A 26,322-nucleotide genomic window follows, 5' to 3' on the forward strand; every position below is an offset into this window, starting at 1 on the left:
CTGGAACATTACAGCAGGCCAAGGATGGAAATATGGACATGACAGCAGGATGGTGAGTTGAAATGGCAAGTAACAGGAAGATCTAAGTCCGGCTTGCAGATGGACCGGAGGTGCTTTGCAAAGCGGTCACCCAGTCTGCATTTAGTCTCTCCAATGCAGAGTAGACTGCACTGGGAGCAGCAAATGCAATGGACCAGATTGAAGGAAGTGCACGTAAAGTGTTGCCTCACCTAAAAAGAGTGTTTAGGCTTTTGGATGGTGAGCAGAGAGGAGGTAAAAAGACAGGTGTTGCGCCTTCTGCGATTGCATGGGAAGGTGCCATGGGAAGAGAGTGAGGTGTTGGGGGTGATGGAAGAGTGCACTAGGGTATCCCAAAGGCAACAGCCCCTGTGGAATACTGACAAGGGAAGTGAGGGGAAGATATGTTTGGTGGTGGTATCATGCTGGATTGGTGGAACTGGCAGAGGATTCTTTGAATACAGAGGCTGGTGAAGTGAAAAGTAAGGACAATGGGAACCCTCTCCTGGTTCTGGGAAGGAGGGGAGGGGATGAGAGCAGAGGTGTGGGAGATGGGTTGGACACGGTTGAGAGCCCTGTCAACCACAGTGGGTGGGAAACCATGATTAAGGAAGGAAGACATGTCAGCAACACAGTTTTGGAAAGTGGCATCAATACAGAGAGGAAGTTCTGTCTACTGCTACTGTGCCAACTAGGTTTTACTGCTGCCTCAAACAAATTTGCCAATTCTTTCATAAATTATTGTGGATTAATAGTATTTTATAGTTTGATACATATTTAATTTGTATTTAAAATTTATACACTGCAGCGGCATTTCAGAAAGAAATATACACTTAGCCAACTTAATCAATTATGTAAATTAGATCCTGGATATCGGTTTCTGACAGAGAAAGCTTTGGTTGACATTACATACTCCATACATATAAATTTTCCAGCATTCAGCCAAATCTTTAAAAACTGTCCTTTCCCAGAAGGGGGAAAGTAAGCAAAAGAAAGCACTTACCAGCTAAAAGAATACCCTCTTCTTCATGAACATGGATTGGGAGATAAGCATGTTCGTTGTGATGACCTTCATACTGTTTAATACATCTTGCAGTTCTCAAGTCCCAAAGTTTAATCTGAAAGAGACAGTACATGATGAATATCAAATTCACGATTTCTGGTACTGCAAGCCATTTTAATAGGGAAAGATGTTCTTCATCGGTGATCACTCACCAAGGAGTATGATTGTTTATCTAATAAATTATGTCTTACTGGTCATGGTTTCTGATGAGCCCGATCCTAGAGCCACACCCTTGTCCACACATTTGGCAGAGGTTTCTGGGAGCTGGCACCGATCTTTGGACTCAAGATCGCTGGTGTTCCTTTCTCAGGCTCCTTTTTTTCTGGGCCTCCTCGTCCTGTCAGGTGTCCTCGAAGAGTTCTCTCTCTTCCATCAGGAGGTTCATCCAAGTAGGTCTATTCTGAGCAAGGGTCTCCCAGGAGTTGACATCTATGTTGCGTTTCTTGAGGAAAGACTTCAGGGCGTCTTTGAAGTGCTTCCTTTGTCCTCCTTTTGTTCAAGAGCCTTCCATGAGCTGGGCAAGAAGATTTGCTTTGGCAGTCGAGACTCTGACTTCCTAAGCATGTGGTTGGCACAGCTGAGTTGGTTTCGGATGATCATGACCTCTATGCTGATGCTCTTGGCTCCTTCAAGGACACCGATGTTAGTACACTGTCCTCTCAGCTGATGTGAAGAATCCGTCTCAAACAGCTTCGATGGTACCTCTCCAAGGCTTTGAGATGGCATCATAGATACATAGAAGATAGGAGCAAGAGGAGGCCCTTCAAGCCTGCTCTGCCATTCATCACAATCATGGCTGATCATCCAACTCAATAGCCCAATCCTGCTTTGTCCCCATAGCCTTTGATTCCATTCTCCCCAAGTGCCATATCCTGCTGCCTCTCGAATATATTCAAAGTTTTAGCATCAATTACTTCCTGTGGTAATGAATTCCACAGGCTCATCACTCTTTGGGTGAAAAAAAGTCTCCTTTTCTCCGTCCAAAATGGTTTACTCTGAATCCTCAGACTGTGACTCCTGGTTCTGGACACACCCATCATTGGTAACAGCTTCCCTGCATCTACCCTGTCTAGTCCTGTTAGAATTTTATAAGTCTCTATGAGATGCCCCCTCATTCTTCTTGGGGGCATCCTTGCAGGACCCACTAGTCACCACCTGCCACTTTGAAACAAATCTCATTTATTCCTACTCTGTTTCTTGTCTGCTAACCAATTCTCAATCCATGCCATTATATCACCCCAACTGCCTCTCCAGTCACTCTGTTTCAATCTCCCGACTGACTCTTCTCTCGCTGTTTTTAATCACCCTGTTATATTCTTTGTTGTAGCCTCAAAGTGAAAGATTCAGGTGGCACATCGAGTTCGTATAACAGTGTAAGGGGTTTATTTACAAGTTGCTGCTCAAACAGGATACAATGATGAACTCCACAAAAACCCGTGAAACGCTCCGATGACGTGATTGCATTACACGTGACATTGCACCAGCCAATGGTGTTAATCTGATACCCTAGCACTTACATAAACCTCCTGACTGCCTCTCCACTCGCACTGTTTTCAATGCCTCCTCATTTGCTCTATTTTCAATCACCTGCCTGCTTCTCTATTCACCTGCTTTCAATCTCCTAACCTTCTCTCCTCCCCCTGGTTTCAATCTCCAGACCAACTCTCCTCTCCCTGTTTTCAATCTCCAGACCGACTCTCCTCTCCCTGGTTTCAATCTCCAGACCGACTCTCCTCTCCCTGTTTTCAATCTCCAGACAGACTCTCTCTCCCTGTTTTCAATCTCCAGACCGACTCTCCCTGTTTTCAATCTCCAGACGGACTCTTCCTGGTTTCAAACTCCAGACAGACTTTCACTCTCCCGGTTTTCAATCTCCAGACCGACACTCCTCTCCCTGGTTTCAATCTCCAGACCAACTCTCCCTGGTTTCAATCTCCAGACCAAGTCTCCCTGGTTTCAATCTCCAGACAGACTCTCCCTGTTTTCGATCTCCAGACCGACTCTCCCTGTTTTCAATCTCCGGACAGACTCTCCTCTCCCGGTTTTCAATCTCCAGACTGATTCTCCCTGTTTTCAATCTCCAGACCGACTCTCCCTGTTTTCAATCTCCAGACTGACTCTCCCTGTTTTCAATCTCCGGACAGACTCTCCTCTCCCGGTTTTCAATCTCCAGACTGATTCTCCCTGTTTTCAATCTCCAGACCGACTCTCCCTGTTTTCAATCTCCAGACTGACTCTCCCTGGTTTCAATCTCCAGACTGATTCTCCCTGGTTTCAATCTCCAGACCGACTATCCCTGTTTTCAATATCCAGGCCGGCACTCCCCTCCCTGGTTTCAATCTCCAGACTGACTCTCCCTGGTTTCAATCTCCAGACTGACTTTCCCTGGTTTCAATCTCCAGACTGACTCTCGCTGGTTTCAATCTCCAGACTGACTCTCGCTGGTTTCAATCTCCATACAGACTCTCCTCTCCCTGGTTTCAATCTCCAGACCGACTCTCCTGTCCCTGATTTCAATCTCCAGAAAGACTCTCCCTAGTTTCAATCTCCAGACCGACTCTCCCTGTTTTCAATCTCCAGACAGACTCTCCTCTCCCGGTTTTCAATCTCCAGACTGACTCTCCCTGTTTTCAATCTCCAGACCGACACTCCCCTCCCTGGTTTCAATCTCCAGACAGACTCTCCTCTCCCGGTTTTCAATCTCCAGACTGACTCTCCCTGTTTTCAATCTCCAGACCGACACTCCCCTCCCTGGTTTCAATCTCCAAACCGACTCCCTGTTTTCAATCTCCAGACAGATTCTTCCTGTTTTCAATCTCCAGACTGACTCTCCCGGTTTTCAATCTCCAGACTCGACTCTCCCTGTTTTCAATCTCCAGACCGACTCTCCCTGTTTTCAATCTCCAGACTGACTCTCCCTGGTTTCAATCTCCAGACTGACTCTCCCTGGTTTCAATCTCCAGACTGACTCTCCCTGGTTTCAATCTCCAGACTGACTCTCCCTGGTTTCAATCTCCAGACTGACTCTCCCTGGTTTCAATCTCCAGACTGACTCTCCTCTCCCCTCGTTCAATCTCCAGAGACTCTCCCTGGTTTCAATCTCCAGACGACTCTCTCCCTGTTTCAATCTCCAGACGACTCTCCTCCCTGGTTTTCAATCTCCAGACCGACTCTCCTAGTTTCAATCTCCAGACCGACTCTCCCTGTTTTCAATGTCCAGACAGACTCTCTCTCCCGGTTTTCAAAGCCAGACGACTCTCCCTGTTTTCAATCTCCAGACCGACTCTCCCTGTTTTCAATCTCCAGACCGACTCTCCCTGTTTTCAATCTCAAGACCGACTCTCCCTGTTTTCAATCTCCATACAGACTCTCCTCTCCCTGTTTTCAATCTCCATACAGACTCTCCTCTCCCTGGTTTCAATCTCCAGACCGACACTCCTCTCCCTGGTTTCAATCTCCAGACCGACTCTCCTCTCCCTGTTTTCAATCTCCAGACCAACTCTCCCTGTTTCAATCTCCAGATTGACTCTCCCGGTTTTCAATCTCCAGACCGACTCTTCCTGTTTTCAATCTCCAGACTGACTCTCCCGGTTTTCAATCTCCAGACTGACCCTCCCTGGTTTCAATCTCCAGACTGACTCTCCCTGGTTTCAATCTCCAGACTGACTCTCCCGGTTTTCAATCTCCAGATTGACTCTCCCGGTTTTCAATCTCCAGACCGACTCTTCCTGTTTTCAATCTCCAGACTGACTCTCCCGGTTTTCAATCTCCAGACTGACTCTCCCGGTTTTCAATCTCCAGATTGACTCTCCCGGTTTTCAATCTCCAGACCGACTCTTCCTGTTTTCAATCTCCAGACTGACTCTCCCGGTTTTCAATCTCCAGACTGACTCTCCCTGTTTTCAATCTCCAGACTGACTCTCCCGGTTTTCAATCTCCAGACTGACTCTCCCTGTTTTCAATCTCCAGACTGACTCTCCCGGTTTTCAATCTCCAGACCGACACTCCTCTCCCTGGTTTCAATCTCCAGACCGACTCTCCCTGGTTTCAATCTCCAGACCGACACTCCTCTCCCTGGTTTCAATCTCCAGACCGACTCTCCCTGGTTTCAATCTCCAGACCGACACTCCTCTCCCTGGTTTCAATCTCCAGACTGACTCTCCCGGTTTTCAAACTCCAGACAGACTCTCACTCTCCCTGTTTTCAATCTCCAGACCAACACTCCTCTCCCTGGTTTCAATCTCCAGACTGACTCTCCCTGGTTTCAATCTCCAGACCAACTCTCCCTGGTTTCAATATCCAGACGGACTCTCCCTGTTTTCAATCTCCAGACCGACTCTCCCCGTTTTCAATCTCCAGACCGACACTCCTCTCCCTGGTTTCAATCTCCAGACCAACTCTCCCTGGTTTCAATCTCCAGACGGACTCTCCCGGTTTTCAATCTCAAAACCGACTCTCCCTGTTTTCAATCTCCAGACTGACTCTCTCAGTTTTCAATCTCCAGACCGACACGCCTCTCCCTGTTTTCAATCTCCAGACTGACTCTCCCTGGTTTCAATCTTCAGACAGACTCTCACTCTCCCTGTTTTCAATCTCCAGACAGACACTCCTCTCCCGGTTTTCAATCTCCAAACCGACTCTCCCTGTTTTCAATCTCCAGACAAACTCTCCTCTCCCGGTTTTCAATCTCCAGACTGACTCTCCCTGGTTTCAATCTCCAGACCGACTCTCCCTGGTTTCAATCTCCAGACCGACTCTCCCTGTTTTCAATCTCCAGACTGACTCTCCCTGTTTTCTTTTTTTTTTAAAATAATTTTTATTGAAATTTTTCGATACAAACATTTACCCTACTACATTTTAAATTATAACACAACAAATCCCCCCTGGAAAATCCTCCCCACGCCCTCCCCTCGCCGCGCACCCCCCCACCCTCCCCCCTCCCCCCCCCCCCCCCCCCCGCGCTACCAGTCTAACAACCGAACCGTTTTTCCCTTTCTGCCGATGGCCTCGGGCAGTCATTGCCCGCGACCCCCCGCTGCCGTGCTCCCTTCGTGCTCTCCCCCCCCCCCCCCCCCCCCCTCCCTTCCCCCCCCCCCCCCCCTTCTCCCCGGGTTGCTGCTGTTTCGGCCTCCAGTTCCTATCTCTGATCCAGAAAGTCAAGGAAGGGCTGCCACCGCCGGAAGAACCCCTGTACCGACCCTCTCAGGGCGAATTTGATTCTTTCCAATTGGATGAAGCTTGCCATGTCGTTTAACAGGTGTTAACACTTGGTGGCCTTGTGTCCCTCCACTGAATCAAGATCCTTCTCCGAGCTACCAAGGACGCAAAGGCCAATATTCCGGCCTCCCCTGCCTCCTGTACTCCTGGCTCCACCCCAACCCCAAAAATCGCTAGCCCCCACCCTGGTTTGACCCTGGTTCCCACCACTCTCGATACCGTCCCCGCCACCCCCCCCCCAGAACTCTTCCCGTGCCGGGCACATCCAGAACATATGTACATGGTTCGCAGGGCTTCCCGAACACCTAACACACCTGTCCTCACCCCCGAAGAACCGACTCATCCTAGTCCCCGTCATATGGGCTCTGTGCAGCACCTTAAATTGGATGAGGCCCAACCTTGCGCACGACGACGACGAATTGACCCTCTCTAAGGCATCCGCCCATGTCCCATCTTCTATCTGCTCTCCCAGCTCCGCTTCCCACTTGTCTTTCAGCTCCTCTATCGATACCTCCTCCACCTCCTGCATTATTTTGTAGATGTCCGAGACCTTCCCTTCTCCGACCCAGACCCCTGACAGCACCCTATCACTCACCCCTCTATCGGGAAGCAAGGGAAATCCTTCCACCTGTCGTCTGGCAAATGCCTTCACCTGCAGGTATCTAAACGTGTTCCCCGGGGGGGAGCTCAAATTTCTCCTCCAGCTCTCCCAGGCTCGCAAACCTCCCCTCTATGAACATGTCCCTCAGTTGCCTGATGCCCGCCCTGTGCCAGCTCTGGAATCCCCCGCCAGTGTTCCCCGGGACAAATCTGTGGTTCCCTCTCAGTGGCGCCGCCATCAGACCCCCCACTTCCCCCCTGTGTCGCCTCCACTGCCCCCAGATTTTAAGGGTGGCCGCCACTACCGGACTCGTGGTATACCTTGTGGGGGGGAGCGGCCATGGTGCCGTTACTAGCGCCCCCAGGCTTGTATTGCCGCAGGACGCCCTCTCCATACGTTTCCAAGCTGCCCCCTCCCCCTCCATCACCCACTTGCGCACCTCGATGCGTTCGCCGCCCAGTAGTATCCGGAAAGATTGGGTAGCGCTAATCCTCCACTGTCCCTACTCCGTTCCAAGAAAATCCTTCTCACTCTAGGGGTGCCATGTGCCCACACATAGCCCATAATGCTGCTAGTTACCTTCTTGAAGAAGGCCCTGGGGAGAAAGATGGGCAAGCACTGGAACAGAAACAAGAACCTCGGGAGGACCGTCATTTTGACTGACTGCACCCTCCCTGCTAGCGACAGCGGTACCATGTCCCACCTCTTGAACTCCTCCTCCATCTGCTCCACCAGCCTTGAAAAGTTCAGCTTGTGGAGGGTCCCCCAGTTCCTTGCCACCTGCACCCCCAAGTACCTGAAGCTCTTTACTGCTCTCTTAAAGGGGAGCCGCCCAATTCCCTCCCCCTGATCTCCCGGGTGTATCACAAAGACCTCACTTTTACCCACATTAATTTATATCCCGAAAAGTCCCCCAAACTCCGATAGTATTTCCATTACCTCCGGCATTCCCCCTTCCGGGTCCGCCACATATAACAACAAATCATCCGCATAGAGTGATACCCGATGTTCCTCCCCTCCCCTTGTCAGTCCTCTCCACCCCCCTGAACCCCTCAGTGCCATCGCCAACGGTTCGATCGCTAATGCAAATAGTAAGGGGGATAGGGGGCATCCCTGCCTGGTACCTCGATGGAGCCCAAATACTCTGACCTCCTCCCGTTTTGTAACCACACTCGCCATCGGGGCGAATACAGCAGCCTCACCCACTTGATAAATCCCTCCCCAAACCCAAAACCGTTCCAGCGTCTCCCACAGGTATTCCCACTCCACCCTATCGAATGCCTTCTCCGCATCCAGTGCTACCACTATCTCAGCCTCCCCCTCCACTGCTGGCATCATAATCACATTCAACAGTCTCCGGACATTTGTGTTAAGTTGTCGTCCCTTTACGAACCCCGTCTGGTCCTCATGGATTACCCCTGGCACACAATCCTCTATTCTGGTTGCCAGGACCTTTGCCAACAGTTTGGCATCTACATTCAAGAGGGAGATAGGCCTGTAGGACCCGCACTGTACAGGGTCTTTGTCCCGCTTCAGGATCAAGGAGATCAGGGCCTGTGACATTGTCGGGGGCAGAACCCCCCCCTCTCGCGCCTCATTGAAGGCTCCCACCAGCACTGGACCCACCAAGTCCACATACTTCTTATAAAATTCCACCGGGAACCCATCCGGCCCCGGCGCCTTCCCCGCCTGCATCTGGCCTATCCCTTTAACTAGCTCCTGCAGCTCTATCGGCGCCCCCAGCCCCTCCACCCGTTCCTCCTGGACCTTTGGGAACCTCAATCTATCGAGGAAGTTCTCCATTCCCCCCCTCCTCCTGGGCGGCTCAGACCGGTACAATTCCCTGTAGAAATCCCTGAAGACCCCGTTCACCTCTTGCCCCTTCTGCACTACGTTCCCTCCCTTCTCTCTCACTCCCCCAATCTCTCTGGCTGCATCTCGCTTGCGCAGCTGGTGTGCTAGCATCCTGCTCGCCTTTTCCCCGTACTCATAGACCGCGCCCTGTGCCCTTCTCCATTGCATCTCCGCCTTCCTAGTGGTCAGTAGGTCAAACTGGGCCTGTAGACTGCGCCGCTCCCTCAACAGCCCCTCCTCTGGTGTCTCCGCATATCTCCTGTCCACTTCTATAAGTTCCCCCACCAGTCTCTCCCTCTCCTGCCTCTCCTTCCTTTCTCTGTGTGCCCTTATGGAGATCAGCTCTCCTCTGATCACTGCTTTCAGGGCCTCCCAGACTACCCCCACCTTCACCTCGCCCGTGTCGTTCGTGCCCAGATATCTCTCAATGCCCTTCCGGACCCTTCCGCACACCTCATCGTCCGCCAGCAGCCCCACATCCAAGCGCCACAACGGGCGCTGGTCCCGTGCTTCCCCCAGTTCTACCTCTACCCAGTGTGGTGCATGGTCCGAAATCGCAATGGCCGAGTACTCAGTGTCCTGCACTCTCGAAATCAGCCCCCTGCTCAGTACAAAAAAGTCTATTCTGGAGTACACCCTGTGGACGTGGGAGAAAAAAGAATACTCCCTCGCCCTTGGCCTGCCAAATCTCCAAGGGTCTACCCCCCCATCTGCTCCATGAACCCCCTTAGCACCTCTGCCGCTGCCGGCCTCCTATTCGTCCTGGAACTCGATCTGTCCAGCCCAGGGTCGAGCACTGTATTGAAGTCCCCCCCCCATGATCAGGCCCCCTGCCTCCAGACCCGGAATGAGGCCCAACAGGCGCCTCATAAAACCCGCGTCATCCCAATTCGGGGCATACACATTCACCAGCACCACATTCTCTCCCTGCAGCCTACCCTTCACCATCACGTACCTACCCTCCTTATCTGCTACCACCTGCGCCGCCACGAACGACACCCTCTTTCCCACCAAAATCGCCACCCCCCGGTTCTTTGCGTCCAAGCCTGAGTGGAACACCTGTCCCACCCACCCCCTTCTCAGGCGTACCTGGTCCACTACTCTCAAGTGAGTCTCCTGCAACATTGCCACATCCGCCTGCAGTCCCTTTAGGTGTGAAAAAACCCTTGATCTCTTGACCGGCCCATTCAGCCCCCTCACGTTCCAAGTAATCAACCGGGTCACGGAGCGACCCGTCCCTTTCCCCTGTCTATTAGCCATGTCCTGTCCCCTGTTCGCCCCGGGTCGACCCTCCCCTTCTGACCCGTTCCCCATGGCGATGGCCCCCCCCCCCCCCTCTCTCCTCCCGTTCTTCCCTTCCCGTCCTCGGCCTTTCCAGCAGCAACCCGGTATCCCCCCCTAACCCCCCTTCCCCCCCTGGCTAGGACCCCTCCTAGCCGCGGTGTATCCACCATCGTACTCCCGAGAGTCAGCTGGTTTTCGCTGACCCGGCTGCCCCTGCCACACTCCGACTCCTCCCGATGTGGGGGGGGAGGGGCCTCCCCCCCCCCCCCTTGCCATCCCTCTCTGACCCCGCTTCAGCGCGGGAAAAGCCGCCATTGCTGGCCACACCCCACTCTTCTCTCCTCCCCCTTCCTCCGTCCCGCGCGCGGGAAACAGGGGAGAGCCCGCGCTTTCGCCCGGCCACACCCTACCCCCGCCATCTTCAATTCCACCCCCGTCCCCATCCAAGCCCATAAAAAGCCCCCTTAAAACGAGAGGAAGAAAAAAGAGAAAAAGAAAACACGCATAACCAACTTGCACCCCCCCGTCCCGCCTCCCCCAACTTAACAATATAACAATATAATAACAAATCTCAAATAAATACATAAATACATCACTATGCCTGCATAACTAAATAACTACCCAATAATAACGTATTTAACCATCACCCTCCATCGAACAGAACCGTAACCATAACCCTTAAAGAACAGATCAAAAAACAGTAAAAAAAAAAGCCCCCCCTACAACAACAATAATTAAGGGAAGTTGGCAACGGGAAGAGACACCCAAAAAGGAACAAAGAAACCCCCCATAACACAAGTTTCAAAGAAACCAAACGATCCATCAACTTTAACCAAGTTCCGACCTGGCCTAAGAAAGACATGGGCCACTTGATCAGTCAAGGGTACTCGGGCGGCCTCGACCGCCGGCGTTCCCAAGTTCTAGTTCAGGTCCAGCTTTTCCTCCCGAACAAAAGTCCATGCCTCCTCTGGGGTCTCAAAGTAATGGTGCTGGTCCTTGTAGGTGACCCACAAGCGCGCTGGCTGCAGCATTCCGAACTTGATCCTATTTGCGTGCAGCACCGCCTTCGTCCGGTTAAACCGGGCCCGCCGCTTTGCCACCTCCGCACTCCAGTCCTGATATATCCGCACCGTCGAATTCTCCCATTTGCTGCTTTTCTCCCTCTTGGCCCACCTCAGCACTTTCTCCCGATCACAGAAACGCTGGAATCGCACCAGCACCGCCCTCGGGGGCTCGTTCGCCCTAGGCCGCCTAGCCATGACCCGATATGCTTCTTCCAGCTCCAGGGGCGATGGACCGGCCCCCTCTCCCATCAGGGAGCTCAGCATCTCCGCTACATATTTCGGGAGATCAGGCCCCTCCAGGCCTTCTGCTAGGCCCAGGATCCTCAAGTTCTTCCGCCTCATTCGAGTGTCCAGCTCCTCAAAGCGGCTCTGCCATTTCAGGTGGAGTGCCTCGTGCACCTCCACCTTTCCCACGAGGACCGTGGCCTCCTCCTCCCTTGCAGTCATCTCCTGCTGCAGCTCTCTTATCGACGCCTCTTGGGTCGCCTGGGCCCCCATCAGCCTTGTGGTCGTCGCGTTCATAGACTCTAAGAGTTCCACTTTCAGCTCCGTAAAACACCGGAGGAGAGCGGCCTGCTGCTCCTCCGCCCATTTTCTCCAATCTTCTAGTGCGCCACCGGCCGCCATTTTGGTCCTCTTCCCCCGCTTTTTTCGGGGAGCTGCTGCCGCTTTTTTTGTCGCCCCACTCCGAGTACCGACCATAAAGTTAGTCTCACTCTCCTCAGGGAGCCTTCCCCCACCGGGATTCGTCTTTACAGTACCGTCGGGTCCCTCCAATCGGCCCTTAAACACCTTTGTCGCAGGAGCTGCCAAATGTGCGACTTAGCTGGTCATAGCCGCAACCGGAAGTCCTCTCCCTGTTTTCAATCTCCAGACTGACTCTCCCTGGTTTCAATCTCCAGACCGACACTCCTCTCCCTGGTTTCAATCTCCAGACCGACTCTTCCTGTTTTCAATCTCCAGACTGACTCCCTGTTTTCAATCTCCAGACCGACTCTTCCTGTTTTCAATCTCCAGACCGACTCTCCCGGTTTTCAATCTCCAGACAGACTCTTCCTGTTTTCAATTTCCAGACAGACTCTCCCTGGTTTCAATCTCCAGACAGACTCTCCCTGTTTTCAATCTCCAGACCGACTCTCCCTGTTTTCAATCTCCAGCGCGACTCTCCCTGATCTCCAGATTGACTCTGCTCTCCCTGTTTTTTAAAAATATTTTTATTCTCCATTTTCACATTTTCTTCAGAATTTACACCCCACTAATAAACAGTAAATGTTAACGAATACAATGTCAATCCCCTTATCAACAACAACGATCCCATCCTCCCACCACTCCAAACAACGGCCCACCTGACAATATAAGCAGCAAGTAAAACAAACCCTCCCAATGTGGGAAAAAAAGGAAAAAAGAAAAAGTAATCAGGAATCGCCTATCGTCACCATTGACATATGCAGTCCTCCCCCCAATCTCCCCCCCCCCCTAATATTCAATGGCATCCAATCCCCAAAGAGTACCGTGAATGACACCCATGAATTGTAGCCCCCCCCCCCCTCCCCCCCCCCAGACTCATCCCCTCCACTTCCTCTTGTCAACTCCTCCCGCCAACCTCGGTTCCTTCCCCCAACTTTTCACACCGGCTAGACTCACCGGAACCTGTTCTGCCAGGCTCCGATGGATGCAGCCCCTCCCCCACCTCACTTCCGTTCACTGACCGGCTTAACCCCGCCAGCGTGGAGGCCCCCGCCCGGTCCCAGGAAAACCAAGAAATCCCCTTTAGCATATAACCATTGCATACACACGAAAGCCCCAAAGAACCATCATTGCAAATGAAAGTCCCATCTCTTCCCTTGTCCAAATATATAGAGCGTCGACTCATTTAGTACATACACCAACACGCAGTGAAAAAATAAAATTACATGAGACTACATCGGTACACAATCAATTCTCAATTCCGCCACAGTCCTTCTGCCTTCACAAACTCCTCCGCTGCTTCCGCCATCCCAAAATAAAAGTCTTTGGATTTGTAGCTCACCCTCAACTTAGCTGGGTTTCCAATACCACATTCACCTTGCTGATGTACAGCGCCTTCTTCACCCGGCTGAAGGCAGCCTGCCTCCTCGCCAGCTCCACCGTAAAGTCCTGGTATATACGTATACCAGCTCAAGCCCACTGCACCTCCCGCTTCTGCTTTGCCCAGCATTGGACTTTCTCCTTCACGCTATACCATATGGAAACACAGAGTTATTACTCTTAGCGGCTCATTCGCCTTTGGTATAGGCCTCCAGGACCGATGAGCCCGATCCAGTTCATATCGGGAGGAATTGTCCCCCTCCCCTAATAGCTTCGCCAACATCGTGGCAAAATACTCCATCGGCCTCGGGCCTTCCACCCCTTCGGGCAGACCCATAATCCTCAGATTCTATCGCCTGGATCTGTTTTCCAGGTCTTCCATTTTGGCTTGTTGGTCTCTATCACCCTCTGCAACTCCTTCCCATCGAGATGAGTTGATCACTGTGCTGCGATAATGCCTCTTCCACTTCCTTCAGAGTCTCACCTTGCTTCCGCACCTCTGCCACTGCGCTTGATACCGCTGCCCTCACCGGGGCAATCGCCTCCTCCACCAGCACTTTCAATACCGCCCCCACCTCCTTCTTCATCGTTTCCATGTGTTTTGTGAACTGTTTTTCAAGTTCCACAGCCATCACCTTGGTCATTTCTTCTGTGAGCGATGCAGCCTCCCCTGGTGCACCAGCCTCCGCTTTCCTTACAATTCCTGCGCTGACTTTTTCACTCACTGGCGGACTTCCGTTAACCCCCTTTTTCATGGCCGTTTTTCTCCTAAACTTGGACATTTATACTCCCTGTGCCTTCTTACAGCCTTTTCAGCCTCTGTTGCCCCCAGGACCGGGTGTTAAAACTGCAAAATTCCTATTCCCGAGCGGGAGCCCTCCAGTGTGCGGCTGCCTCCCTCCTTCACCGGAAGTCTCCTCTCTCTGGTTTTAATCTACAGTCCGATTCTCCCTGTTCTCAAACTCCAGACCGACTTTCCTCTCGCTGTTTTCAATCTCCAGACCGACTTGCCTCTCTCTGTTTTCAATCTCCAGACTGACCCTCCTCCCACTGTTTTCAATCTCCCGTCTGCCTCTCCATTCACGCTGTGTTTCAATCTCCCGACTACCTCTCCATTCATGCTGTGTTTCAATCTCCGGATTGCCTCTACTCTTGCGCTGTGTTTCAATGTCCTGGATAGGCACCAAATAGTCAATGAAAGAGCAAACTGGCAGGCAGTGGCTTAGTGGTATTGTCATGGGACTAGTAAATCAGAGTTCTAGGGAAATGCTCTGGTGACCCAGGTTCAAATCCCGCCACTGTTAATGGTGAAATTTGAATTCAATAAAAATCTGGCATTAAAAGTCAAATGATGACCATTAAATCATTGTTGATTGTCGGAAAAATCCATCTGGTTCACCAATGTCCTTTAGGGAATGAAATCTGTCGTCGTTACCTGGTCTGGCCTGCATGTGACTCCAGACCCACAGCAATGTGCTTGACTCAACTGCCCCTCAAGGGCGATTAGGGATGGACAATAAAAGCTGACACAATCTGCAACGCCCATGTCCCATGAACGAAATAAAAAAACAGTAGGAAACACGGTGCTTTGGAGCAAAGTAATAATGTGATAAACCAGGTATTAATCTGTACAGTCAAAATTTCTCAGCCGTATAGAAGAGTTGGGAGTCATAGAATTATCATAGAATCCCTACAGTGCTGAAGGCCATTCAGCCCATTGAGTCTGCACGACCCTCTGAAAGAGCACTTCACCCAGGCCCACGCTAATCCCGTAACCACATCTAGGGGCAATTTAACATGGCCAATCCACATAACGTGCAGATCTTTGGACGTGGAAAGAAACTGGAGCACCGGGAGGAAAACCCACACAGACACAGGGAGAACGTGCAAACTCCACACAGTCACTCGAGGTGGGAAATGAACCCGTGTCTCTGGCACGGTGAAGCAGCACCGTCATCTCAAAGTAGCGACTCGGGAATTTTCACAGTAACTTCATTGCAGTGTTAAAATAAGCCTACTTGTGACACTAATAAAGATTATTATTATTACCCCGAGACTGTGACCCCTTATTTTAGACTGCCCAGTCAGAGGAAACAAGATCCCTGCATCCAGTCTGTCCAGCCTTGTCAGGATTTTGTATGTTTCAATTCTAGTGAATACAGGCCCAGTTGACCCAATGTCTCCACATACAACAATCCTGCCATCCCAGGAAGCAGTCTGGTGCATCTTTGCAGTATTCCCTCTGTGGCAAGAATATTTTTTCTTAGATAAGGAGACCAAAACTGCACACAACATTCAAGGTGTGGTCCCATCAACGCCCTGTACAGCTGCAGTAATACATTCTTGTTCCTGTATTCAAGCCCTCTTGCACTGAAGGCCAATTTACAATTTGCCTTCCTCACTACTTGGTTTTTCTGCATCTTTGCTTTCAGTGACTGGTGTTCAGATCTTTTAGAACATCATCCTCACCACTGACATTCCCACGAAGCTTCAGGTCATCAACAAACTTGGAAATATTACTTTTGGGACAGCACGGTGGCGCAGTGGTTAGCATTGCTGCCTCACGGCGCCGAGGTCCCAGGTTTGATCCTGGCTCTGGGTCACTGTCTGTGTGGAATTTGCACATTCTCCCCGTGTTTGCGTGGGTTTCGCCCCCACAATCCAAAGATGTGCAGGGTAGGTAGATTGCCCACACTAAATTGCCCTTTAATTGGAAAAAAAGAATTGGGTACTCTAAAAAAAATTTTTAAATGTTACTTTTGATTCCCTCTTGCAAACCATTGCTGTATATTGTGAACAGCTAGGGCCCAAACACTGATCCCTGCAGAACCCACTAGTCACCACCTGCCAATTAGAAAAATATCCCATTCATTCCTACTCTGTTTTTTGTCTGCTAACCAATTCTCAATTCTCATTTGGGTGAAGAAACATCTCCTTTTCTCCGTCCAAAATGGTTTACTCTGAATCCTCAGACTGTGACTCCTGGTTCTGGACACACCCATCATTGGTAACAGCTTCCCTGCATCTACCCTGTCTAGTCCTGTTAGAATTTTATAAGTCTCTATGAGATGCCCCCTCATTCTTCTTGGGGGCATCCTTGCAGGACCCACTAGTCACCACCTGCCACTTAGAAAAAAATCTCATTTATTCCTACTCTGTTTCTTGTCTGCTAACCAATTCTCAATCCATGCCATTATATCACCCCAACTGCCTCTCCAGTCACTCTGTTTCAATCTCCCGACTGACTCTTCTCTCGCTGTTTTTAATCACCCTGTTATATTCTTTGTTGTAGCCTCAAAGTGAAAGATTCAGGTGGCACATCGAGTTCGTATAACAGTGTAAGGGGTTTATTTACAAGTTGCTGCTCAAACAGGATACAATGATGAACTCCACAAAAACCCGTGAAACGCTCCGATGACGTGATTGCATTACACGTGACATTGCACCAGCCAATGGTGTTACTCTGATACCTGAGCACTCACATAAAGGTCCTGACTGCCTCTCCACTCGCACTGTTTTTAATGCCTCTTCATTTGCTTCATATTTTGATAAACATTTTATCGAGGTATATATGGTTTTATAACAGTTTTATATAAATATAAACATAGTACAAAAGCCATTTTCCTCCCTCACAGGGCCCACCTTTTATAGACTCCTACTCCAAACTAAACTAACCCCACAGTCCCCCCCTCTTTCCCCCCCCCTCCCTCTTCCCCCCCTCCCCTCCTCCCCCCCTCCCTCTTCTCCCCCCCTCCCTCTTCTCCCCCCTTCCCTCTCTTCCCCCTCCCTCTTCTCCCGCCCCTCTCTCTCTCGTTCTCCCCCTCCCTCTCTCTCGCCCCCCTCCCCGCCCCCCCCAAATAAAACTCCCCCCCTCGCCTCTCTTCTTCCCCCCCTCTCTCTCTTCCCCCTCTCTACTCTTCCCCCCCTCTCTCTCTTTCCCCCCCCTCTCTCTCGTTCCCCCCCTCTCTCTCTCGTCCCCCCCCCCTCTCTCTTCCCCCCCTCTCTCTCTTCCCCCCCGCTCTCTCTTCCCCCCCCCTCTCTCTCTCTTCCCCCCCCTCTCTCTCTCTTCCCCCCCCCTCTCTCTCTCCCCCCCCTCTCTCTCTCCCCCCCCCCTCTCTCTCCCCCCCCCCTCTCTCTCCCCCCCCCCCCTCTCTCCCCCCCCCCCCTCTCTCCCCCCGTCCCCCCCCTGCTGACGGTTAATTTTCCCTAAAGAAGTCGACGAACGGCTGCCACCTCCGGGCGAACTCTGACATTGATCCTCTCAGGGCGAACATGATTTTCTCCAGACAGAGAAAGCCAGCCATGTCAGTTAGAAGGTCTCAACTTCGGGGGCTTTGAGTCCCTCCAAGCTAATAATATCCGTCTCCTGGCTACCAGGGAAGCAAAGGCCAGAACGTCTGCGTCTTTCTCCTCCTGGAATCCCGGATCTTCCGACACAAAAGTGTAAAAATAGATAAGTCCCCTGGGCCAGATGGGATTTATCCTAGGATTCTCTGGGAACCCAGGGAGGAGATTGCAGAGCCTTTGTCCTTGATCTTTATGTCGTCTTTGTCGACAGGAATAGTGCCGGAAGACTGGAGGATAGCAAATGTTGTCCCCTTGTTCAAGAAGGGGAGTAGAGACAACCCTGGTAATTATAGACCTGTGAGCCTTACTTCGGTTGTGGGTAAAATGTTGGAAAAGGTTATAAGAGATAGGGTTTATAATCATCTTGAAAAGAACAAGTTGATTAGCGATAGTCAACACGGTTTTGTGAAGGGTAGGTCATGCCTCACAAACCTTATTGAGTTTTTTGAGAAGGTGACCAAACAGGTGGATGAGGGTAAAGCAGTTGATGTGGTGTATATGGATTTCAGTAAGGCGTTCGATAAGGTTCCCCACGGTAGGCTATTGCAGAAAATAAGGAAGTATGGGATTGAAGGTGATTTAGCGGTTTGGATCAGTAATTGGCTAGCTGAAAGAAGACAGAGGGTGGTGGTTGATGGCAAATGTTCATCCTGGAGTTCAGTTACTAGTGGTGTACCGCAAGGATCTGTTTTGGGGCCACTGCTGTTTGACATTTTTAGAAATGACCTGGAAGAGGGTGTAGAAGGATGGGTGAGTAAATTTGCAGATGACACTAAAGTCGGTGGAGTTGTGGACAGTGCAGAAGAATGTTACAAGTTACAGAGGGACATAGATAAGCTGCAGAGCTGGGCTGACAGGTGGCAAATGGAGTTTAATGCAGAAAAGTGTGAGGTGATTTATTTTGGAAGGAATAACAGGAAGGCAGAGTACTGGGCTAATGGTAAGATTCTTGGTAGTGTGGACGAGCAGAGAGATCTCGGTGTCCATGTCCATAGATCCCTGAAAGTTGCCACCCAGGTTGAGAGGGTTGTTAAGAAGGCGTATGGTGTGTTAGCTTTTATTGGTAGAGGAATTGAGTTTCGGAGCCATGAGGTCATGTTGCAGTTGTACAAAACTCTGGTGCGGCCGCATTTGGAGTATTGTTTGCATTTCTGGTCGCCACATTATAGGAAGGATGTGGAAGCATTGGAAAGGGTACAGAGGAGATTTACAAGAATGTTGCTTGGTATGGAGGGAAGATCATATGAGGAAAGGCTGAAGGACTTGAGGCTGTTTTCGTTAAAGAGAAGAAGACTGAGCGGTGACTTAATAGAGACATATAAGATAGTCAGAGGGTTAGATAGGGTGGACAGTGAGAGTCTCTTTCCTCGGAATGTGATGACCAACACGAGGGGACATAGCTTTAAATTGAGGGGTGGTAGATATAGGACAGATGTCAGAGGCAGTTTCTTTACTCAGAGAGTAGTAGGGGTGTGGAACGCCCTGCCTGCAACAGTAGTAGACTCGCCAACTTTAAGGGCATTTAAGTGGTCACTGGATAGACATATGGATGAAAATGGAATAGTGTAGGTCAGATAGGCTTCAGATGGTTTCACAGGTCGACGCAACATCGAGGGTCGAAGGGCCCGTACTGCGCTGTAATGTTCTATGTTCTACCCTGTAAATCGCCACCTATGGACTCGGCACCACCCTCGTTTTCAACACCTTGGACATGACACCAGCCAACCCCTGCCAGAATCCCCTAAGCTTTGCACATGCCCAGAACATGTGAACATAGTTCGCAGGTCCTCCCGCACACCTATCCCAAAGAACATGCTCATCTGGGCCACTGTCATGTGAGCCCGATGAACAACCTTAAACTGTATCAGGCTGAGTCTGGCACATGTTGTGGACACGTTGACCCTACTCAACGCATCCGCCTAGAGACCATCCTCTATCTCTCCTCCTAACTCCTCTTCCCATTTGTGTTTCAGCTCCTCGGTCTGTGTTTCCTCTGACTCCATAAGCTCCTTATAAATGTCCGAAACCCTCCCTTCTCCCACCCACACTCTGGAAACTACCCTATCCTGTATCCCCCCCTTGGTGGTAGGAGCGGGAAGGTTGAGACCTGCCTGCATCGTAAGTCTCGCGCCTGCAGGTACCTAAATTAATTCCCTCCCGTCAGTTCAAATTTCTCCTCCATTTCCCTCAAGCTGGGAAAGCTCCCCTCTATAAACATATCACCCATCCTCTCGATCCCTGCTCTCTGGCTCCTCTGGAACCCTCCATCTAACCTCCCCGGGGCAAATTGGTGATTATTGCGAATTGGGGACCAGACCGATGCTCCCTCTGCTCCCACATGCTTCCTCCATTGCCCCCAGACTCTCAGGACCGCGACCACCACGGGGCTGGTGGAGTACCATGCCAGCGGGAACGGCAGAGGCGCAGTTACCAATGCCCCCAAACTAGTGCCCTCACAAGATGTCGCCTCTACTCGCTCCCACACCGACCCCCACCCCCCACCACCACCACTCCCTCACCACCCACTTCCTAATCATGGCTATATTTGCCGCCCAGTAATAATGACTAAAGTTCGGCAGTGCCAGCCTGCCCTCCCCCGGCTGAGCTCCAACATTCCCTTTTTTACTCGCGGGGTCTTACCCGCCCATACAAAGCCCATAATCACCTTGTTGACCCGTTTGAAAAAGGACCAAGGTATAAAGATGGGGAGACACTAAAACACAAACAGGAGTCTTGGGAGAACCGTCATTTTCACTGTCTGTACCCTCCCAGCCAGCGACAGCGGTAGCACGTCCCACCTTCGGAAATCTTCCTTCATCTGGTCTACTAGTCAGACCAGATTAAACTTGTGCAACCGTTCCCATTCCCGCGCCACCTGGATGCCTAGGTACCGAAGGCTTGCCCCTACAACTCTGAACGGCAGCTCCCCCAATCGCATCTCCTGCTTCCTTGCGTGGATCGCGAACATCTCGCTTTTCCCAATGTTCAATTTGTACTCCGAAAACAGGCCAAAATCCCCCAGAATCCCCATAGTTTCTTTCATATTCATTCCAATGGGTCTGACACATTTAAGAGCAGGTCGTCCGCGTATAGCGAGATGCTGTGTTCCAGCCCCTTGAGGCTCTCAATTGCCAGCGGTTCTATGGCCAGCGCAAACAACAGCGGGGAGAGGGGGCACCCCTGGCTTGTCCCCTGGTGCAGCCTAAAATAGCCCGATGTCAGCCTGTTCATCTGAACACTTGCCACGGGTGCCTGATACAGCAGCCTGACCCAGTCAATGAACCCCGCTCAAATCCAAACTGCCCCAACCTCCCACAGATAATCCCATTCCACCCAGTAAAATGCCTTCTCTGCGTCCATTGCGACCACTACCTCCACATCCCTATCCTCTGGGGGCATCATGATAACATTCAACAGCTTTCTTAATCTTAGTCCTCAATCCTTGAGGACTAGATCTTAGCCAACAATTTGGTGTCTATATTTAGTAGGGAGATCGGTCTGTGGGACCTGCATAATTCCAGGTCCTTATCCCGCTTCAGGATCAGTGAGGTCGTGGTCTGTGACATCGTCGGGGGAAGTCCCCCTCTCTCTCTTGCCTCATTAAATGTCCTCATCAGCATCCCAGAGAACTTTTTGTAAAACTCCATGGGATATCCATCCAGTCCCGGGGCTTTACCCAATTGCATGACCTTCAGCCCATCTGCTATCTCTTCCAGCCTGATCGAGGCCCTCAGCCTTCCTACCAAGTTTTCATCAACCTTCGGCCCCCCTAAGAATTGCCTCATCCCCTTCGGCCCAACTGGGGGTTCCGACTCATACAGTCTGCTGTAGAATTCCTCAAATGCTTTATTGACTCCAGCTGAATCTCCGACCAGTTTCCCATCACTGTCCCTTACTTTCCCAATCTCCCTGGCCGCCTCCCGCTTTCTGAGCTGCTGCGCAAGCATTCTACTGGCCTTTTCCCCATATTAATAGATCGCCCCCCTCGCCTTCCTCAGCTGCTCTACCACCTTCCCTATAGTCAACAAGCCAAACTCCACCTGCAGCCTCAGTCGCTGCCTTAGAAGCCCTGCCTCTGGGGTCTCCCACATACCTCCTGTCGACCTGTAATATTTCCTTTATCAGTCGGTCTGTCTCTGCTCTGTCTGTCTTCTCCCTATGGGCGCATATCGCGGTCAGCTCCCCTCTAACCTCAGCCTTCAGCGCCTCCCAGACCACCGCAGCCGAAACTTCTCCCGTGTCGTTGACTTCCAGATAGTTCTGGATACATTTCGTCAGCGGCCCACACACCTCCTCATCAGCTAAAAGTCCCACGTCCAGCCTCCAGTGCGGGCTCCACTCCTTGCTCACCTTTAGGGCAACCCAGTGTGGGGCACGATCCGAGATCATGATCGCTGAGTACTCAGTGTCCACTACCCCGTCAGTAAAGCCCTGTTCAGGATAAAAAAGTCAATCCGGGAGTACACTTCATGCACGTGCGAGTAGAAAGAAAACTCCTTCACTCACAGCCGCCCAAACCTCCATGGGTCCACCCTCCCCACCTGCTCCATAAACCCCTTCAGCTCCTTTGCCATTGCTGGCACTCTGCCTGTCCTTGAGCTAGATCAGTCCCTGGGTTAATTACAGTGTTGAAGTCCCCCGCCCCCCCCATGACCAACTTTTGCAAATCCAGGGATCTTCCCCAACATCCTCCTTATAAACTCCACATCATCCCGATTTGGCCCGTACACATTCACGAGTACCACCGGCAGCCCCTCCAGTTTTCCACTGACCATTATGTACCCCCCCAACGTCCGCAACTATTCTTCCCGCTTCGAATGACACTCGCTCATTAATCAGGATCGCGACCCCTCTAGTCTTAAGAGTCCAGGCCCGAGTGGAAAACCTGTCTGACCCATCCCTTCCTTAGTCTGACCTGGTCAGTTACTCTGAGGTGCGTCTCCTGCAACATTGCCACGTCCGCCTTCAGTCCCCTCAAATGTGCGAAAACCTGTGCCCTCTTAACCGGCCCATATAGCCCTCTTACATTCCATGTAATCAGCCTGGTTGGGGGGCTTCCCCCCCCCCCCCCCGGCCAATCAGCCATCACCTTTCTGCAGCAAAGTTCAATCCAAACACCTCAGTCTGCTACCAGCCCTTTCCTTCGCGCGATGTCCATCGTTTCCTTGGGCGATTCGAAGTAGAAATGTTGCTCTTCGTGCGTAACCCAAAGACGGGCCGGGTACAGAAGTCCAAACTTTACCTTCTTAAAAAGGGACCTGTGGAATCTCACCACCATTGTTCTCGGGGGAAGGGGGGGGGGTCACCTACATGCGGCTTCCTCACGAGTGCTCTGTGGGCCCTGTCCACCTCCAAGAATCGGGTGAATGTCCCCTCCCCCAGTATCTTCTCAAACATAGCCGCTATGTAGCCCCTGTGTCCGTTCCTTCGGATCCCTCCAGGAGACCCACGGTTCTCAGGTTCTGCCGGCGGGACCTGTTCTCTAGATCCCCACCTTCTCCTGGAGCCTTTTCTGTTGGTCTCTCAATATTCCCACCTCTAACTCCACTGCAGCTTGGTGCTCCTCCTGCTCAGTCAGTGCCTTCTCCACTTTCTGGATCACACGATCTTGAGCGTCCAGTCTGAGTTCCAGCCATGCAATCGATTCCTTAATCGGGTCCAAGCATTCCTGTTTCTGCTTGGCGAAGCCCTCCTGTATAAACTGCATCAACTGCTCCATCGACCACTGGGTCGTCGAGCCAGAACTCCGCCATGCTTTCTCCCGCTGCAGCCTCAGCCCAAGCCTTCTCCGTTCGTTTATTTCTTCCTTTGTGAGCACTCCTGGTCCGCTTGACCATGCACTGCCATAGGATTGCTCGTCACAGTTGTATCCAACATAAATTTTCCACTTCAGATCGAACAAAAAAAAACGGGGAAAGAGGTCCAAAGTTACTACCCAAGCAGGAGAAACCAAATGTGCGATCTACTCCTTCATAGTCGCCACCTGAAGTCATTTGCTCTATTTTCAATCACTTGCCTGCTTTTCCATTCACCTGCTTTCAATCTCCCGACCTTCTCTCCTTTCCCTGTTTTCTATCTTCAGACCGGCTCTCCTCTCGCTGTTTTCAATCTCCAGACCGACTCACCCTGTTTTCAATCTCCAGACCGACTTTCCCGGTTTTCAATCTCCAGACCGACTCTCCCGGTTTTCAATCTCCAGACCAACACTCCTCTCCCTAGTTTCAATCTCCAGACTGACTCTCCCTGTTTTCAATCTCCAGACCGACTCTCCCTGTTTTCAATCTCCAGACCGACTCACCTCTCGCTGTTTTCAATCTCCAGACCGACTCCCCTCTCGTTGTTTTGAATCTCCAGACCGACTCTCCCGGTTTTCAATCTCCAGACTGACTCACCTCTCGCTGTTTTCAATCTCCAGACTGACTCGCCCTGTTTTCAATCTCCAGACCGACTCTCCCTGGTTTCAATCCCCAGACCGACTCTCCCTGTTTTCAATCTCCAGACCGACTCTCCCTGGTTTCAATCTCCAGACCGACTCTCCCTGTTTTCAATCTCCAGACTGACTACCTGTTTTCAATCTCCAGACCAACTTTCCTCTCACTATTTTAAATCTCCAGACCGACTCTCCCTGTTTTCAATCTCCAGACCAACTTTCCTTTCACTATTTTAAATATCCAGACCGACGCTCCCTGTTTTAAATCTCCAGACTGACTCTCCCGGTTTTCAATCTCCAGACCGACTCTTCCTGTTTTCAATCTCCAGACTGACTCTCTCGGTTTTCAATCTCCAGACCGACTTCCTGTTTTCAATCTCCAGACCGACTCTCCCTGTTTTCAATCTCCAGACTGACTCTCCCGGTTTTCAATCTCCAAACCGACACTCCTGGTTTTTAATCTCCAAACTGACTCTCCACTCCCTGGTTTTAATCTACAGACCACATCTCACTATTTTCAATCTCCATACCGACTTTCCTCTCTCTGTTTTCAATCTCCAGGTCGAGCCTCCTCCGTCTGCTTTCAATCTCCCATCTGTCTCTCCATTCACGCAGTGCCTCAATCTCCCAACTACCTCACCATTCACACTGTGTTTCAATCTCCCAACTACCTCACCATTCACGCTATGTTTCAATCTCCCATTACCTCTCCATTCACGCTGTGTTTCAATCTCCGGACTGCCTCTACTCTCGCGCTGTGTTTCAATGTCCTGGATAGGCACTGAATAGTCAAAGAAAGAGCAAACTGGTAGGCAGATATTGTCTGGTGACTGGTATTGTCACCGGATTAGTAAATCAGAGTTCCAGAGAAATGCTCTGGGGACCCAGGTTCAAATCCCGCCACTGTAAATGGTTAAATTTGAATTCAATAAAAATCTGGCATTAAAAGTCAAATGATGACCATTAAATCATTGTTGATTGTCGGAAAAATTCATCTGGTTCACCAATGTCCTTTAGGGAATGAAATCTGTCGTCGTTACCTGGTCTGGCCTGCATGTGACTCCAGACCCACAGCAATGTGCTTGACTCTTAACTGCCCCTCAAGGGCAATTAGGGATGGACAATAAATGCTGGCACAACCTGCAATGCCCATGTCCCAATAAAAAAACAGTAAGAAACAAGGTACTTTGGAGCAAAGTAATAATGTTATAAACCAGGTATTAAATGACTTTGTATGTTGAGTGGGCTGAAGCCAAAGAATAATTTTTTAAAAGACTGAACAACAGTATTTTAAGTGATAGCTGAATACTTGCATAACTACATCTTCCCATTTACAAGGCTATCAGTGTGGAGTCAGGCTGTGTAGAAGCAACCGACCAGAGACCATCAACTTAAACGAATATGAAAGACCCATCTCCTGAACCATGTGCAAAATACCCAGACATAACCTATGCATTCAGGGGCTGTGGATCAAGCCATTAGACTTAATCATTTTGGACAGTAGACCTCGGCTGCCCTTCACGTAATCTAATCACTTCAAATTTTTATTTTAAAAATTTATTTTTTAATTAAATTTACTAATTAATTAACGCAACGTCAATTAGAGGGGTGCAGTGCTCTGACTGTGAGATGCAGCAGGTCCGGGAAGCTTCCAGTGTCCCGGATGGCTTCATCTGCAGAAAGTGCACGCAACTGGAGCTCCTCACAGACCGCATGGTTCGGTTGGAGCAGCAGTTGGATGCACTTAGGAGCTTGTAGGTTGCGGAAAGCAACATAGATGGCAGCTATATAAACGTGGTCACACCCAAGGTGCAGGCAGAGAAATGGGCGACCACGAGAAGCGGCAGGCAGTCAGTGCTGTAATCCCCTGTGGTTGTCCCCCTCTCGAACAGGTATACCCCTTTGGATACTGTCGGGGGGGGGGGGAATAACCTATCAGGGGAAAACAGCAGCAGCCAGAGCAGTGGCACCACGGCTGGCTCTGATGTTCAGCAGGGAGGGTCAAAGCGCAGAAGAGCAAGAGTCATAGGGGACTCTATAGTGAGGGGCACTGATAGGCACTTCTGTGGACGTGATAGAGACTCCAGGATGGTATGTTGCCTCCCTGGTGCCAGTATCCAGGATGTCTCAGAACGGGTAGCGGGCATCCTGAAGGAGGAGGGCAAACGGGCAGAGGTCGTGGTACAAATTAGTACTAACGACATAGGCAGGAAGGGGGATGAGGTCCTGCAGTAGGAGTTCAGGGAGCTCGGCAGCCAGTTAAAAGACAGGACCTCTAGAGTTGTATTTTCTCGGGATTATTCCCTGTGCCACATGCCAGTGAGGCCAGAAATAGGAAGATAAAGCAGCTAAACATGTGGCTAAACAGCTGGTGTAG

General features: G+C 50.9%; 1 protein-coding gene across 4 annotated transcripts in view; it reads right to left on the reverse strand.

Annotated features, from left to right (window-relative positions):
- wdr21 (WD repeat domain 21) overlaps window positions 1-26,322 on the reverse strand; it is a 214,230-nt gene that overhangs the window by 21,700 nt on the left and 166,208 nt on the right. For all 4 annotated transcript variants that reach the window (XM_038781673.1, XM_038781667.1, XM_038781684.1 and 1 more), the window contains one exon: window positions 1,022-1,136. In XM_038781673.1, coding sequence (XP_038637601.1) covers window positions 1,022-1,136 — 115 coding nt within the window. The remainder of the gene's footprint in view (window positions 1-1,021; window positions 1,137-26,322) is intronic.

Source organism: Scyliorhinus canicula, chromosome 2 (assembly GCF_902713615.1).
Source record: "Scyliorhinus canicula chromosome 2, sScyCan1.1, whole genome shotgun sequence".
NCBI classification, from domain to species: Eukaryota; Metazoa; Chordata; class Chondrichthyes; order Carcharhiniformes; family Scyliorhinidae; genus Scyliorhinus; species Scyliorhinus canicula.